This window comes from Mesitornis unicolor, unplaced genomic scaffold (assembly GCF_000695765.1).
Source record: "Mesitornis unicolor isolate BGI_N332 unplaced genomic scaffold, ASM69576v1 scaffold47803, whole genome shotgun sequence".
Taxonomy (NCBI): Eukaryota; Metazoa; Chordata; class Aves; order Mesitornithiformes; family Mesitornithidae; genus Mesitornis; species Mesitornis unicolor.
Window position 1 is genome coordinate 1 of NW_010177591.1, and position 18,861 is coordinate 18,861.

General features: G+C 39.7%; 1 protein-coding gene across 1 annotated transcript; it reads right to left on the reverse strand.

Moving 5' to 3' along the window:
* Positions 1–485: 485 nt before the first annotated feature.
* Positions 486–14,774, reverse strand: LOC104538804 (echinoderm microtubule-associated protein-like 5; the record flags this gene model as incomplete). Its single annotated transcript, XM_010182136.1, has 9 exons — positions 486–600; positions 2,029–2,186; positions 2,928–3,136; positions 4,445–4,618; positions 7,035–7,055; positions 9,027–9,125; positions 9,753–9,882; positions 10,891–10,969; positions 14,636–14,774. Coding segments are annotated over 9 exons (1,124 nt in total), but the record flags the coding sequence as incomplete, so codon positions are not given.
* Between the last annotated feature and the right edge of the window lie 4,087 nt (positions 14,775–18,861).

Genomic DNA, 18,861 nt, shown 5'->3' on the forward strand with positions numbered 1-18,861 from the left:
TATTAATAAATTTAATATATTACATTAATATATGCATATATTTAATATATTAAATCCTCGTGATGAACAGTATAAAGCTATAATCCAAAGCTACCATCCTGCCAAGAGGGTTTGCTGAAATCAAGCAACCAAATAACCCAAGATTATTTATTTTTTATACTCATGCATGATTTATTACAGTACAAAGCTTTATACAAATCATGACGCCAGTTATTGCTTTTAAGTCAGATATTGGAAGTGTGAAAAGAACAGGAAATAGAAATCTTTACTCAGTCTCCAATAAAAATATGCACACAATATCCTCCTAAGTACAGCTAAGATCTCCCAAAGCAGGTTTTTCTTCCTCGGATGTAGACACCTTCTAGCTTTTAATTTCAAATACTAATTATAAGAGAAAGAGGAAGCAAACAGTTTATCATGTATTTAACACACAGGTCAACCCACAACTTGTGAGCTCTACGCTGAAGACACGATGCTCTCTTTACCTTGCCCCTGCAAACGGAGCGCACGCAGTCCGTCATCTGTCCCGTCTCCAGGCGGAAGGCACGGCAGCGCTTCAGCTCTTGGTCCCACAGCTTCACTGCTCCTCCTTCCTTGGAGCTGCGGAGAAACCGGGAACAACCACGAGTGCAATGGAGGCACAAAAAAGACAAGTAAATTACCTATCTATATTATATGTATAATATATATAATACATTTTATATATATATATATGTGTGTGTGTGTGTGTATATAATACATATATATAAAATACATATCTATATAATATATTATGTATACATATATAAAATACATTGCTAGTCCTTGCAATGCAATATTCCTTGCTTCCCAGTAGTACTGTTTCACGTATGAGTGGTCATCATACTCACAAGATTTTATCAGAAGTGAACTGCAATTAGAAATACCAACGCAGAAGTAAACACACAATTTTCCTAAAAGCAGGATTTGTCTGCTATACTTTCAACGCTCCAAAGGAGATGAATTACTGTTTCTTACTGTTATTCATTACTGTTTCTCTCAGGTCAAACACTGATTACTAAGAGGCTCTGAAGCTAAGCAGTAGAACATTCTCCAAATAAAACCACAGCGATGTTTTATAAATATCAGAAGAAAATATTTCAGCACAGGAATAAACACATTTTCAGCTGGGTCTGAATACCAACCAAGGTCTTTAAGGACTATTTAAGGAAAAGGCAGTAAGTGGCCCATGTCCTGCAGAAAGGGGCACTATCACGCCATCTGATGGGCTGTATCACAGCTGAAGCGCTCTTTTTATTTTATCATTAGCAAGATAACTAAAAACAAATGAAATGCTTGAAGAGATATTTTGCTTACACCCCAGAAACAAGGGATGTTGCTGTACACCTTGGATCTGAGAGAAGACAGTTTGCCTTCATAACTAAACAGACCCTTCCTTTAAACGAAGCTGTGCATTTTGCTGTTGTATTTACCGTTCATTTATTTAATTGTGCAAATTACTTGGATTAACAACTCAGTTCAGCTTCAGAAGTAACCCACCAAGGACCAGGTAACTTTTTAACGCTTAAAGCTGTATTTCAAACTAAATGTGTTTGTCTTCTCTCGAAATAATACTGCTGTGATAAATACCCCTGAACCATTTAGTATCATGGAAAGGTGATTTCAAGGCTCTAGTTGATTATAATAGTTATTGTTATATTCATAATAGTTATTATAACATATTATAATAGCCCTTTTCAGCTTAAGGAGGGAGAACTGCATCATCCCTTTGATAATTCATGTATTTGTACTTGGAGAAACATTACCTGACTGCTGTAATGCAGTATAACTGATAATGGAATATCTATTGGATATTGATAATGGATAATCTATTAACATAATTTATTTTACTCTTGCCCATTATTTTAATTAGAATAATGTACAGCCATCATAAAAAGCCTGAAGAAGCTTGCATGTGTCCTTTAGGGTTATCTAGAAGTTAGAATGATGAAGAACTACTTGTACAGCACTTAGAGTCTGATTCATCAAACAGAAAATAAGTCGACTCACGGCCTCTCTTTGCCTCCTGTGACGATCAAACCATCTCTTAACGTGGTGTACATTGTGAAAACAGGCCCGTTGTGAGCTTTGGCCACAATTCGTATCAAGACGTGATCTTTCCAGACACAAACATCTCCACTGATAGTACCTGTAAACGTCAAGTTATTCTGAAAAGGGGAAAAACAAACTCATCATCCGAGTCCGAGTAAGGCAGGAAGAAAAACACTCAGAAATAAAGATCCTGACCATCTGCATTTAGGCTAGGTTGATTTTATTTGTGCTGTAGAAGACGAAATTGTGGAAGAGGCAATAGGAACCTGCAGGGCAACCCCTGCATCTCTGCATCCTTGACCAACCCCAACCATGCCCCAGGACACTCAGCACATAGCCTGGTTTTCACACCAAGAACCTGCAAGTGCAGAGAGGTTTCCCAAATCCAGACAACGTCCGGGCCGTGCACCTCTAAGCCATCATTTGGAAGATCTCTACTGCTTAACAGCATTGCTGCTAACGACTGCCCAGCACAGCTGCTCTCAGGTCACCCATCAGCAGCCATGAGTACAGGTTATAATACAAACACCCCTAGGTGGGCATTGCATCAGCCCCATCCTGTTTGAGTCTAGAGTCAGCTTCGTTTTGCCTGGATTAAATACCAAGCAGTGTATTATCAGTCCAGTTTGCTGCCTTGGAACACATACAAACCCATAATCTTTTTTCTGTTCTGTTCTAAAGCAAGCTGGCATTAGTCCTAACGAGCAGGCAAGTATCAGAAACACTAAACTGAGTTAAATAAAACAACAGACGTACTCCTTAGCAGGTTAGAAAAGTCTCATTGAACTGAATAAAGGCAGAAGAGTCAAAACATTTTTGCTTGTATGCATTTTGGAATAGTTTGTTAAGGCACGTACCGCTCCAAAAGCTACAGACAGCATCGTCTGCATCCGGGCATCTTCTATGGAGCTGAGCAGCCCTTTTTTACTGAGAAGAGCTCTTCCAGCCAGGGTCCAGAACCGCACGTGCTTGACTCCCACAGAAACAAACTGGGTGTCCGAATCTGGTCTGAACTCTGCTACAAATATACGCTGGTTGTGACCAGCTCGGCTGGCAATTTTGGCACCTGGCCGAAAGAGAAAGGGACATTTTGAATTCACTGAGTATAAATACGCATCTGTGGTTAAAAAATAATAATAAATAAAAAGTATGGAGAATGATGAATCATCCAAGATCACACAGGTGAGGAAGAAAAGCACAAACTGCTCCTCAATTAAAACTAAATTAAGATGCAGGTTCAAAAAATCATTTAGTAAGACCCAGTAGCAAAGTGGGTATATATACATTATATGTGTGTATATATATATATGTATATACATCTGACATTGTGCCCAGGCCCACAGGACCTAGCAGACGAGCTGTGCAGGATCACTTTTTATTAACTTGAGAGCTTATTCTCAAACTTCTCAGAGACTCTGGTTGATCAATGGACATCTCCAGAGAGAGAGCATCAGGTCTGGACAAGAAGAAATGGCCTCAACTTGTACCAGGGGAGGCTTAGATTGGATTTTAGGAAAACTATATTCACTGAAAGGGTTGTCAAGCACTGGAAGGGGCTGCCCAGGGAAGTGGTGGAGTCCCCATCCCTGGCATTTAGAAGAGGTGTAGATGTGGCACTTAGGGACATGGTTTAGTGGTGGACTGGTCAGTGTGAGGTTTGTGGTTGGACTCGATGATCTCCAAGGTCTTTTCCAACCTAAACCATTTGATGATTCTGCAATTTGGCATGGCTGTGCCAGACAGAAAGAGGAGGAGGAAAGGAGACGACCACGTTGCTTTACCCTAAATCCTGAGCTTGGATTGAAAACGTGTAATACAGTAAGACACCCATCACGTGGCTGCACAGAGGAGCTGTACTGGTATCACAGTTCTGCAATCTGCAGTTTTGGGGGGATAATTTTAAGAGTAGAACAACCTAGGGAGTAATCAGACTTTAGAGGAGAATAAGAACTGAGGAGAACAGAAACTCTCCTCTGGGAGCAAAAACGATTTCATGAAGAGTTTTTACCAAGCAGCACAGAAACGACTGAAATGAAAACAAATGAGTGAAGACTACAATTTTCTTCAATTATTCCAGCTGGAAATCAATGAACTATCTTGATCTTTACACAGCAGCTCCAAAGAAGACTCATTTAGCACTTCCTAGAATGTATAAGTGGATTTATTTTACCTCTTCTTGTGCAGTGCATGCTGCACCGCATTTACTGTAATAATTTTCAATCTGCTGATATTTTAATGCTACACTTGCTCTTAACTCAAGCCAACGTACCTCTGAAAATATGAGCAAATAAAAAGTAATAAATAATAAAAAATATATATGTTAAAAATAATGAAAAAATAGAAACACATCCTAGAAAAACCACGGCTTTCCTACCTTCCTGCCACTTCCAGATGGTAATGGTGTGCTCGGGATCCAGCCCCACGGAGAGCAGCAGTTTGCCAGTGGCACTGAAGCTGACGGAGCAAACGCCCTTGGAATGGTAGCACCGCAGGACCGACAGCGTCTGCTTGTTCATCGCATCCCACACGTGAATGGAGGGAGCTGTAGCTGCACGGATACAGAAACAGGGCATTAGGAGACGTTTTGAAGATGGCTCAGTATTTTCTCAGTGAAGCAGTCAAGTGTTTTTTAAGAAGGCAAAAATGTTCTGGTCAGACAGGAAAAAAAATAACAGAGAAGAAAGGAGATTTTGGCCTCTCTTTGGAAACCGATTTACGGCAAATGGGATCATGAAGTAGGACTAAGACGCTGGTCTCATTACACGACTGTGGATGAAAACTGCTTAATCCATGGCTGGACTTGTGAAGCAGAGCAGCAGCTCTGAAAGCAAGAGATCTTCTCCCATTTCCTCCCAGGAAAACTCAGCTCAGCGTGCAAACTCAGCAACCTTCAGAAATATTCAGCAGATCATCAAGAACGTCACTTCTACATGGGGCATTTGGACAATTAATGGCTACAGAGCAGTCAGTTTACAGTGCAAGGCCAAAATCTCCTTTTCTACAAAACGGCCATCTGTCTGAAATGCATGCCCTTAGGAGAACGTCGGCTGGATCAGCAGCTTGCTCACTGATGGAGAAGAACTAGGGTGCTTAATTCAGGATTTATAGTTTAGGCTGCAAGAACCGTCTTTCCATGCTACTGACTATTCCCGTCACGATGACAGCTGTCTTCTTCCATGTACAACGCTTTCTCCATAGCTCCTGCAATCTCTGCATAGTTTGCAACCTCTGAAGAGCATCCAGGGCATCTCCAGGCCAGTAAGGTCCTGTCTCAAACTTCTTTATTTCTGATCCGGAGGTTACCGGTTGCTGTCACAGACCCAGATTCGCACAAACCAAATTCGATTTCAGCTCCACACTTTGTGTTCCTCACCAGCTGAATCAGTCCCTCAAACTTTTCTTTTGGGTGGCAGACAGAGAATTTAATCCAGAATTCATAAATAAGAATGGACAATGTATTTCAGGGGAAGATTTGCAGGACTGAGAACGCGGACTCTCGAGTCTCCTGTTTGACGGTGCTCTGAAATTCTCTGTCCTGAGCTTGCGTCCTGCCTGTGGAGCTCAACATCTGCTCAACATCTGCTCTCACAAGAGGTTTTCTAAGGAGTCACCTCCTGGGAGAAGTCAGATAGAGCTACCATGGACTGGTGGCACAAAAGACACCTTAGCAAACCCATACTAAGTCATTACGAAACATAATTTGCCATTCCAGCGCATTGCAAACATGGCCACAGAAAACTGGAACTGGCAAAGCAGAAGGTGTCGGTAAGAAACACGCCAAATAGCCTTCAATAAATTTCTAAGTAAAACTATGCAGCTCTCTAATGAAGGCCAAGCAGCAGCTGGCCTGACATCCCTGGATGTATTTAAAGAGCGGGTAGACGAGGTACTTAGGGATATGGTTTAGTGGGTAGACAGGAGCGGTTGGACGTGATGATCTCAGAGGGCTTTTCCAACCGAGCCATTCTGTGATTCTGTGATTCTGTGATTGCAGACCCATGGTTCCAGAAAGAAGGAACTCTGGTTTCAGGCAGTGACAGCAGAATTCAGTAACGTACACAAGCTCAAAGTGACGTTGCAGGAGGAAGAAGGCGAGTGAGAGGGAAAGTCTACAGGTTTTCATATAAACAACCATATCATCACTGCTTCTGCTAAACAGTCTAGAAGTCTGGGAAAAGTACCTATGTTCTTCCTCCCATCCGTAGAGCAAGCACAATTTGGCATACTTAAAAGAAGTCAGCACACATTAAAAATGCCATCAGAACAAGCTGCAGATCCACACACGAACACACGTTTATGCATCTCTGCAGATGTGGCACAAGACAATTACGGCTGCTCAATGGTGAACTCATTCACACAGGATGGCAATGAATATTTAAGATCACAGTTCAAAAACCAACATATTAATAAAATTCAGTTCAGTCAAGACTATCAAGCAGTGGAAGACCCAAAATGACCCAGAAAACAATAAACTGATATCGCGACAAGCATTTTGGATCAGTGGAAATAACCGCACGACGACCAGACACAGATGTGAAAGGTGATTGGTTTTTTCACTCAGTCACCTAGGCCTCCTCAATGGTATCGGCTTTAGAAATGCGTATTTCAAGTGATAATTCAGTGTTTCAAACAAGTGTTAATTGCCAGCCCCAACGTCTACAGAGCCTGCACGGGTACACAGGTACAGCAGCGGGATGTATTAGAACTCACTAATCACCAGGCAGCAGGAAGGGAGTATGTTACAACAAAAATCGTTTTTAAGTGTGTTCTAACATCTTAATTGTTGCCATATTTATAATTTGCTGAGCTGTTATGGTTTATGTTCAGTGCTGACAGCAATATGACTGATACACGGTCTTAATAGATTGAAAATGAACGCACGTCACTTCTTGCTCTACAAGGCTGTAGACAGCTCCTAGACAGGCTAACTACACCTGAAGATGTTAAAATTTGATTTCCCTTACCTGACATATCTGCTGAGTCTCCTGTAATGGAAAAGCAGCAGAAAGATAATTAGACCAGACACAAGAGAAGTGCTAAAGAAAATATATGCCATATTTAGTGTAATTTCTTAACACACACCTCGATGTCATCTCTCTGCACTGCAGCAGCACCAATACTGCTCTTAGTGTTAAAGATGAACAACTACCCATGAAAGGCGGTCACACCAGAAAGAAAAGTCCTTAAAATGGATATATTTTGATTTGCATTTTGAGTTACAACACAAAAATCTAGGTTTGGTGTATGTTTGGTCTCTCTCTGCCAAGCTAAGTAAAAAATGTTTATTTTAAAAAGTTACACGTTACTGATATTTTAGCAAATTAAATGGGAAAGTATTGCTATTCCGACAATTAAGGTTTGAGTCTGATCTTGAGAAGAGGCAAATACACCCAACGTTCCTTCATAGAGCCATTGAGAAATCAGGATTATGAAGGTTCAGGTACTGGGAAGTATCACCAAGGCGCTGCATAAAAGCATTACAGCTTAGAAACACTTGAAACAATGTTCTGTAAATCCTCTGAAGCTTTAAACCCTGATGGTGAGGCTGTGTTTGTGCCAGCCGCATCGGTAGGGAAAGCAGCAGCAGTTCAGTTATGTTCTTGATGGAGTAAGCACTCCTTAACATCTGTTCAGCATCTAAAAATAAGTGGTGTTTGAAGATACTTTGCTTCCAGCCTACTTCTCAGATTTAATTCTGTCCTTAAAGATGTTTCGTGGTTTAATTTTTCAGTGTCATCTGCTTCTGATCTGTACGCCTTAATCCACATCACAGAACGGTTACAACTGTTCTGCTGCTAGTCGGTGTAGAAATGATTATGAAATAAAAAAGCATTAAAGGTCCTGCATTTCTCCTTGGGTAAGACAAATACTGAAGAAAATCCATGCACAGAACAGATTTTCACGTTATGCCTACATCCCTCCTGTATATTCTATCGTATGGAAAAGCAAATGGGGTCAGATTGAGAGATACACTGAAAAAGCAAATTCCTAAAGACAGGGAAAGGTTTGTAATTCCTGCACATGTCCTTTGCAATCCAACCACAGGCAAAAAATCTGCTGATCATTTTGTTCCACTTAAATAACTTCCACCTATGACTTGTTTAAACTGATGTGAGGCAAGGAACTTGCCAAGAAATGAAGCTATTTTAGCTAAGCAGTTCCTACCACCTGTGAGTCGATTTGAGTAAGATATGCACCTAAAAATCTAAAAGATGGAGGGAAGCAGGGGATCAACTCTGGCAAACTGGTCATCATTACATAAAACATCAAAAACAAACCTACAGAATAAAATAATAAAGAAGCTATGGTGGCTAAATCAAATGAAGGGTTTTTTAAATTCTATGCACTAAGGAAAACGATGTGGCTTTCAATTTATTTTTTTTTTAAACCTGGTTAGTTCACAGATCAATTTTAATGTTAATATGAAACATCGTTTCCCCCTAAATCTGAATTTTATCTGTAATTAGGGCTTTGGTTCAGCCTAGAATAATAAATCCAAGTATTATCAAAACACCAAGTAGGCATTATAAATCTGCCTGATGAGATTAAACCTACATCAAGTGACCTCTGTTTTAAGAATTCTGGGTTTAGTTCCTACAGAAATTAAGGGTAACTCAATTAAGCTGCTTTGGAAGGGCTACAACTCTTTGGAAGGGCTAAGCGAGCTGCTAGTTAAATAAAACCAGACTGATTTCATGGGGCTTAAGACTTCTAAAAAAGCATTTTTGGTATCACTCCAAGCAAAAGATAAACTTAATCTGCTTTCATGCCTCAATGGTTTTTGTTCAGCTTTATTAAACTGCACTCGAAGAGACACATAAAGAGGACAGGTAACTGAGTAACACTCATACGAACGGAGATAGCATAACCCAGTACTTCCGTGGTTTATCATGAGCTCACAAGCCCTAGTTGCATGCTTTTACGTTAGTTTCTGTGTGACAAAAGTACAAACATACCTACTTGGCCAGTTGCCACTATGTTGGTAAACTTGGGGTGCTGATTTACAGTGAGGCACAGAATATCGTCGTTGTGTTCCTGGTAAAAGGACTGAGAGCCTGAAAAAAAAGTAGTCCAAATTTAGTGAAAACATTCATGGTCAATGTTTGGAAATCTTACAGAAGTCGTTAGAAAACAGCCTTATGGTGAGGTTTTTTTATCTTTATTTAACACATAGCACTCAGTAACTGAACTATTCCCTAAGGTTTTCTACACTGAGTTGCTTAAATATCACAGAAACAAATGGCATTGTGTCACTGTTTAAAAGGTCTGAGTTATCTGAACTAAACTGGTTACTGAGAACGAATATGTGATACGGAGGACTGAAAAGTAACCCAAATAAAAAAGTCACTAACTTAGTCTTAGAAGCAATGTTAAGCAACCATTATGACCCCACTGGTCAGCTGTTTGAGTTTCTGTGACCATTCTAACAAGGAAATTTCAGAAAGCCAATGCCAAAACAATCAAATCTTTACTTCCTTCAACACTGAGTTTTACCAGAAACATTTCAAGACGTTTAGTTTGCTCATGCAGCTATTACAAACCAGCTCTACAGACTGCATTTTCAGCAACAAATGACAACTTTCCCACATGCTTTTATGAGATTTAAAGCATATCGGGTCCTTCATGAACTGAGATCCCACGGATGTGAAGAAGCCACTTTCCTCAAGCGGGTTTTCTCCTACCTGTGGCCACGTTGTACAAGATCCCGATGGAGGCGGTGTGATAGATGACATCAGCACCATCGTTCAAATAGTGCACGTTGTTTCGGCAGTCCTTGCCTCGGTACCCAAACACCAGCTCCAAAATTAGGTCCTAAAAGGGATATTTACATCTATTAGATACTCTAAACCTTAACGCAATGCTGAATTTACAATCTTTTCCAGGATTTTATTTTTCAAATATGTCCTTATGCAGTAAAGGAGTTTAATGATGTCTCAAACCAAGAGAAACTGAGATCCTGCCTTCCCCCTCAGCTCACATCGCTGTGCATTCGTATCGTACAGTCCTGGCATCCCACAGTCTGTTATTTATGCGCATACACACACATATATACACAGAAAGAGATACGCACATAAAGAAATAAATCACTGTGAGCCAGAAGAACACAGCTCTTTAAATACACAATAAGAACCAAAGAATGACAAATATCGGCCCACAATTTCATTCCGGCAGGCAATTGAGAAAGCTGAATTACAGCCTGACACTCCCAGAACACTGCTGACAAGAGGCTGCTATGCTACACCACACATTGTTTAACATCACAGAAAATACTTCAGTTGATAGGAAGAAGTGCATTTTTCCAGGTTAGACGAGATTTCCAGTTCACATTAATCAAGAGTGAGGGTATTTATTTGCATTGGCCATGTAATGAAAATAACCCAAACAGCCACCTGAGCTAAAGGCATCACGAGTAGATCTTTATACAATTATTTTATGTTTAAAACTGCTAACGATGATGAATTTTAAACAAAGTTCTAGAATAATTTTTTTTAAAATTGCAGTAAAAGACGCTTAATTAGTGATAACACTCATTAACAGCCCAGTGATCTAAACAGCACATACTGCCCTCTGCACGACGCATTCAAAAGGTTTTATCGTTACTAAGAATTAGGTTGTGCCCCATTTCGTTTGCAAGAAGTAGTAATGTCAGGCTTTTTTGGGTTTACAAAAATGAATCCTCTTGACTTTTTTTTGCTGCCTATTTACTCACTATTCAATGCGTGCACCTTTGATAAACTGGAAAACGACAGAATTTGTGTGTCTACCAAAAAAAGAAATAAAACTCTACAAAGAGAGAAGAGGAGATGAACGTTTCCTTACCTCTATCGGCCTCTTTTTCTTCCCAACGTTGTTTGTCTGCAGCTTCTCCGGCTGTGGCAGTGCCCTACTAACTGGTGGTCTGAAACAGAGAACTGTGAATAAGAGAAGGCTGTCCGTCACCCATTCCAAACTAACACAGCGCCCGCCAACCCTCCTCTGCCCCACCGACACCGGCATTCAGCTTTGAAACAGATACCTCTGTCGATGGAAAAAATGATCCAAAACCTTTGTTTAGCATGCTAGCTTAATCCATGGGTTAATGCAAAAGGCTGTTTTACAAGGGGTGACCTCGATACACAATATTCTTAGCGTTTTCATGCTGTATTCTTAAGGTACTTCCATCTTCCCTGCAGCAATTTTTACTGATATACTTTAAAGGCTTACCTGATTAATCTAAATACTTGAGGTAATCATTCCTGTTCCCACATGCCTCAGTAGGCCCTAACTTCTCTTTTTCAATGGTTTGTAAAGAATCCCAGGTACCCCTGCCCATTCACTCTTACACCAACAGAAACAAGTTACTGATCGACGCGTGGATGGAAGCAAACCATCACCGTGCAAATGCATGAGTATCAGCCACAGCTCATGTTCCACTGTTCTGAATAGCCCAATTGAATTAAGAGACCTCAGCTAGATACGTTTGATAAATTATACATTGCATAGACTTCAGATTATGTCCAGCTGTTGACATACAAAGAAACACACAAATAAGTTTTATTTACCAAAACGATGCAATTATTTCTAGTAATTTGCAGGAGCATTGCTTATTGATTTTATATATACAATATATATTTATATATATAATATATATATTCACGTGGGCATGAAAAGAAACCTGTAATCTGACCCTTAAGAGGAACAGTTCATTTAAAAACAGACTTTATGTGTAGATCCAATGAAATCCAGATGATTTAACCCAGTAGGCACTGTGGCAAACTAAGATCCCACATAAAGCAACAGGTCAGCTCTTTCATATTCCCTTTCCATGATGAAGTACTTCGAATCCCATCTCTGCTGTTGAATTACGACTTTGATGTAAAATAATCACTGTGTGTCTTTCCTAAGAACAACAGGCAATGATTTGTTTGTATGGTGTGTATTTTGAACCAGATTCAAGAAGTATTTTTTCAGTTATTCAAATATACACCATTTTCTGAGCTTTATTCTTCCATTTTCCCTAATTTATAGACTGATGTCACATTGCCAATCAAACGATTTGTACATATTATAGTGCAAATTATACTGCCACTATAAACTGTGTTCTGAGACACTTCAGTTACTGCCCCTACGCTTAGAAGCCAGTGAAGTAAACTGTAAAATATGGAAAAAAATTACAGAAGAAAACCAGATGGTGAGAAATTCCTGTCTGGTAAAGAAGTCTCTCGGATGCCTGCACCACTGAAACATGATCAAGTTTATTAAAACTCCCTGCTGTGCTAGATGGGGCCAAAAGGGGGTACTGGAAATACGTCAATTCAGCATCGTAAATCTAGATTTTATGCAATATAAAATCTTTACAACAGAAAATCCAAGTCCAGATCTAAAAAGAAACATGGCTACTTTACACCGGACAGTTAACACGATGAGTCTTTTCCCAGGGAGGGAATATGGACTGTGTTAAACAAATTCTTATCAGAACAAAGTATACATACACACTAATTTAGATATATATATAATAATAATTAGTTAAAAAGGAAATTCAAGGCATGAAGGAAAATACCCAAGGCTCACATTTCATATTCCTTCATAAACAGGTGCAAATTAAACCAGAGACCACTCTGATGTAGCCTCTAGCCCGTCATATTACAACAGTATCACTAAGCATGATTCAAATGCTCACTTTCTAATTAAAAAAAAAATTACAACCCTAATTTTTTTATTTAGAAGTTTCTAAATTATCAACAGAAAATGTTCCCCAGTGGTCATAATGTTTATCACATTAAATACATATGGAGAGAGATGATCTAGAGTGAAAAAATCTTTGCCCGTATTTGTTCCCCACCTTCACAGTGGATGAGCAATTTCGGCTACAAATTCACTGATCAGGAGGTATCAGGTATCCCCCAGGGCCACAGAAGCCTCTTATCACTGTGTGCTACTCAAATGGAATAAAACCCAATCAAGTAAAATTACAGAAATGCATGAACAAAAACCAAAAGGTGCAGATTCTCCATGGGGAATGGCCGTTCTGAAAGCACTCAGTGATGCAGAGAATAAAAACCTGCCCTCGTGCCTTCCAGGAAATGAAGAATAAGAGAGAGACTAATATAGCCCAGGTCCAGTTAAAATCTGCTGGGGAAAAGAAATAAATGAGCTTCATCAAAATCCGAGGTATATTTTCATTAAATTCCCCCTTCGATCATAAAGAACAGCTTTTGTACAACATCCTTTTTGAAACGGTCACACTGCCCTCCTAGAATATCACCAAATAAAGACCAGGCGGGGTTTTGGAGGGTCTTGCTGGACTTTTTGGTTGGTTGGCTTTTTGTGGGGGTTTTTCATCGTTGCTGGGATTTGGGGTTTTTTGTAAGTACAGCTTAAAAGTGATCGAATTCCAGTGCTTAGGATCTCTGAAGAAAGATGGCAAAACCATGACCAGCTCTCTCCCTGTGCGAGCAAAGCCTTGGGAGAATGAACAGGGTTATAAAGTTAAAGGAACTGCACGTGCCCATGACTACGCATATCCTTTTATGGCTAAAAATTATAGTTATTCAAATACAGCTAATACCTGATTTGGGTAACGAGTTAATGATATTAAAAGCTGCTAACCAACTTTCTTCTTACCTACAAGTTTATGACTTTGAATTATAATTCAAATTCCTTAATTCCTTTGATACCTTCATAATTCCTGCTCATTTATTATTAGGTACACTAGGAGCACACTGATAAATGCAAGAAGTTCCTTATAAACACCTATACAAAAGTGACTCCTCAAAAACTGCTTGCAAACCGTTGATTTTAATTCCTTTTTTCACTGAAGCAAACACAATACGTACTCTTCTCTCTTTAAACACAGAAACCAGGAACAACTCTGCAGTGCTGAAAACTGGAATATGGTGTACCTGTGATCCTGACCATTGGTTTTCCCAGTAGAGAGGGGAGAAAAGAGGAGCCTATAATAAATAGTATCAATGTTCACTGGTTTTCCGCTGTCATTTTGCTGCTTCTCTCACCCCACGCAGCAGCTACAAAACCAAACAGTGAGTACAGCAGAATTATTGCAGAAACATGGGACTGGCGCGCTGTTTGCTGTGCACGCTGCTTCTACCTGCACGTTGTAGGAAAGGCTTCTGGAGAAAAAGAAACCCACTGGCCAGGACGTCTTTAGGACCAGAAAGCAAATCTCTATGGCACCTCACTCAGCTGCGAAGCATCAGCACCCAAACTGTGACTGCCAGCCTACACGTGCACCAGCAGAAAACCCCAAACCTTCTCAAGGCAGGCAGAAAGAGGTACATTACAGTCACAGAGCACCTTCCCAGCTGAGAGACAAGCAGAGGTTCTGATGTTTTCCATACAGCAAGGAAATCTTTAAGTGTAGCTTCTTTAGATTACACTGCAGCCAGCAGCTGGAACAGTAATGTCAGATCCTAGCTGAAGTCATCTTGCGTACATTTCTCTATTACTTTGAACAGCAAATGAAGAACCCTGTCAGTAACTAATGCCACTCTTAAAAAACATCTCTGAAAGGTAGCGTGAAGATGTCTCATCAGAGACTACCACACCTAGCACTGAAAAGCCTCACCTGATCTGAACCAAGAGGTCCAAACCGTAGGGAACCGAGTCCAATTCTCTTAGGACAATTGAACTATCCATATGAATGTCCATGTAAATATCCATATAAATATTCATAAAAACCTTTTTATGCTCTTCACCATTCAGAGCTTCAATGAGAACAAAGGCAATCCCAGAAATGCTATTAGTTAGGGACTGACTGGAGGTGAAGATTTCTCTGCTGCTTGAATCTAGAATAATTTTTATAGCACTCACTGTCTGCTAATCCCTCGTGAAAGACTGGGAGAAGAAGTAGAACAATCTCACATTATACAACTGCTTGATAAGATAATTCCTACTTAAATACTGCACAGATAAACAGGTAGAGGTTGATACTGATCCTTAGCAGAGTACATTTACATCTTCACGTTACCCTACAAAAGAACAAAGTGACCACACACGGTCAATAAAACTTGACAATTTACACTCAGCTTTGCCATCTCCCAGGCCACCTACACCATTTATACACAAATTCGCTCCGACAGATGAACTCTGCATTGATTCAGAGCAGTGGAACTGCAGTGTAAATGACAAGCACTCATGTGTTTTTTTCCCCAACTAAGTTTCCAGATGACAACTCGTGCATTCAAAAGCAGGAACGCTGAAGGACACCAAAATACATTTTCCAAGCGCTTATTTTAAAGGTGTGAAAGCTGAAGGTACCGTTCATTTGCTATTTAACGTGCAGCAAAGTGCCTAACGACATACACAACACAGTGGTCAAATACCTGCACGTACAGCTGTGTATGATGGGAATGGGAGCATGAGTAACATTTTGAGGTGAATGCACTTATGGATGGGGTCAGTTTGAACGTGAGGAAGGAGCGTTCCAGCCATCTATCACAAGGGAAATAAATACCTCAACATTGGCACTTCATTTTCAATATGAAAATAGAATCCTTGTATATAGAGATATATATAGCTATATAAAAATATTTGTTCTAAGATCATAGAATACAAGCATTTTGAAGTAGTTTGTGAAACAAATCTGTTTTTCATGGTTTCAGACATGGTGTCAATATTGACACTGCTACCCACGTTGCCTCATCTGATGATGTATTTAACTCCCTACTTTTATTACTGAGTCTCTAAAGTTATTAACAGAACAGGGGATGGTTAACGCAAACTGCCACCAACTCTTTGAGGTCCCTGGTAACTTATCCCAATGTCAGTTACAACATTTATTTCTGGTTTGAAAATCCAAGTGTGACTTTGAGCGCTGTTTCTGACAACAAATTACAGCTGTGGCCACCAAAGAAAAGGTCCCTTCCCGTGGGGGTGACCAGAAATGCACCTCGTGCTCTGGGGGACTTGACCTAAAGGTGTTGGCAAGCACGGAGCAGAGAACCAGCTTTAAAGTAAAGAAGAGCTCTTCCCATTCACTCTTGGTAAGATTTCCAAAGTCACCTGTGAAAATTTAAAGTCTGATTTCCTTTAGAAGGCAACAAAACTCAGTAGTTTTAAAAAACTGCTTCTTGACAAGGATTTGTTACCATTATTTTCATGTGTCCTAGGAGCAGTAAGTGCCCCTTTGTATGCACTGATGTGGACATAGGTAATCTAAAAATTAAATAATTTAGCAACATGTACACCTTGAGGTGCCAGGTGAGACCGTCCCACCAAAGGTAAACCAGTCCTCCTTCAAGGTGGAAACTGTCCAGTAGGGACTGCAGAGATTGCTCATCTCTAGATTTTAGTAAATATTACTGAAAAGCCTTATTTGTAGACCATGAGCAAGTTTAATGGTCCATGTAGTTAATTTTATACTGGTAGGTAAATAAATACCCAAGTTATTGTACAGAACGGAAATAAAATGAATACATATAAGGTGCAGGACTTGGCACCGAACATGACAGATGGCTTTTTAGGGGAAATGAGAGATGACAGGAAAACATGGACTAGAGAGCAAAATAAAAGCATTACCTGGAACCCCTTTTCAGCAGCAGGCAGGAAAGAGAAAAGGATTACTTATACAGGTTTGGCTGAGAGCTCGGTGTCACTGAATTACTAATAGAAATAATTACTACTGAAGAATTATTACTGACTTTCTGGGTTGTTCACTTCTTTTTACAGCAAGGGGATTATTCACAACTTCACAGGTTATGTAAATCTATTGTTTGTACAGAAAAGTCCCATTCCCTTCAATGGGAATTACGAGCACGTGTTGGCAAGGGGATATAGATCTTGGGAATGATTCCCACCGAAAACAGAGAAAGAAAGCAGCAACAGACCCAAAAACCTCTGGAGCACATCAAGTGTTTAAAGAGCTGGCAAACACAACACCCGAGTTACTCAATGGTTTTGCAGGTTTAACCTCCCAAAACAAGCTCATGGAGAGAACAGCCAACTCACTGCTAATATTCAGGTTGACTCATTAAAATACATTCATTTCTACTACAATATAATAATCTCAGCTAGTCAAAACGTGTGGGGTGATGAGCACTGCTGATATATCCTGGTTTTTCATGATTATTTATTTCAGTGGAGATATCTGGGCGACTGTTTCACAGATTGGTTGCACTGGATGGTTTTCTCAGTCACATATAATGCATGCTACTATATTTTTATACTTAGACTAGCCAAAAATCACAATTAACAATTAGAATATACGGCCCCATAGATTATTTCCTAATATTTGTGCTATGCATGGACACATTTCACTAGTTGGATTAGCAGGGATGCTTTCCTTGGTTTGATTTGCTTTTCTTTTAAGCACTACCAAGCAATTCCCCTGCAGCAAGGCCACTCTTTACCAGTCTTTTTCAATTATTCAAAACTATTTTTCCTCTCATCTGTTAGGGAAAACTTGCTTGTGAAGAATGAAACCTCCAGAAACATCAAGATTTTCAGTCTCAAGATTTAAACCCTACACTGAAGTACATCCCAATGTGCTCAAATGGATTCTCAGAAAGATCAGCTTCAAAAAGCCCTGCATCTTTCCTAAAACTGTTCAAAAAAGTTAACTTTAATTTTAAACTTTCCAGATCTATCCTGCAAACAAATAGAGAGGGAAGAAGCTCCTGACAGAAAGTCCTTTGCTATCATTTTTTATTACTGACTTCTCCCCAGTCCCAAACCAAGGGAGGTGGCAGAGTTGTAAGGAGAGATTAAAGCTGATTTTTTACCAAAAGAGCTCTGCAGTTTGTGCTATTTCCTTTCTCACAGGTCACTAGACTGGTAAGCAGGAAAATCTGAACTGCATTCTGTCCATTTATCCAAACCATACAGAAGATATTTGTGGAAAGTCTCTGAATCTCTCTTTCAGTGGCAATTACAGGGTGATAATTGTGAGGTTCAGATAAAGGAGGCCTCATTTCAGTCGGTTCCTTCTCTCTCAACCCTGGGGAGTAAAATTTGGGATCATTTACTGTCTGTATCAGGGAAACATTTCCTTCACTTCTGGTTCAGTAAAGACTACTTTGTAAATAGTTTGTCAGTTCCCCTCCCATACACAAGGCTCTAAAATGGGTTCTGTATTTGTGCCTATGTCCTTACACACAAAAAAACCCTCAAAACAAAAAAATATAATTAAAAAAAAAAACAATTCTGAAGCGATTTTGCCATACCGCCTGGTTTTGAATTGTATCCAGGAGCAGCTAAAGGATTTTCAGAAGATATCAAACACTGGGAACTTTCCATGCAAGAGATCTCAGCACATGAGTAATGGTAAGTGCTAAGAAAACAGGGTAGTGATGACTGTGAGAGACAAACTCTTTCAGAGGCTTTAATTGCTTGTGAATCTTTAGAATGGTAAATTCAGGGTGAAAAACTAAACCAGAATTGCTGGTTGTTTAGGGAGCAGCTGAGCCAGAGGTGTTTTCAGAATTAACCATCCATGATAGGTTTTTCTTATGAGCAATTCACCTCGCACAAAACACACCAGGAAAGGACTCTTACTAAAGGACAGAAAGAGTTTTCCCATTCATTTGGCGATGCTGAATACCCATAAAGCTATTGCAAAACCACCTCAGACACAAAGCAGACATAACTTCACATAAAAATATTATATTATCATTATGAAATTAGATATAATTCAAGTTATAGGCACAAGTGCTGCATCACAGTCAATGGCACTTTGTGTTTTCAACAGCAGTTAAAGTAAGTATTACAACATCAGTGATATTTTATGGTAATTTAACTATTAGAGAATGGCAAGTCATCAGTAGAGGGTGGCAATATATACATATATATATAATA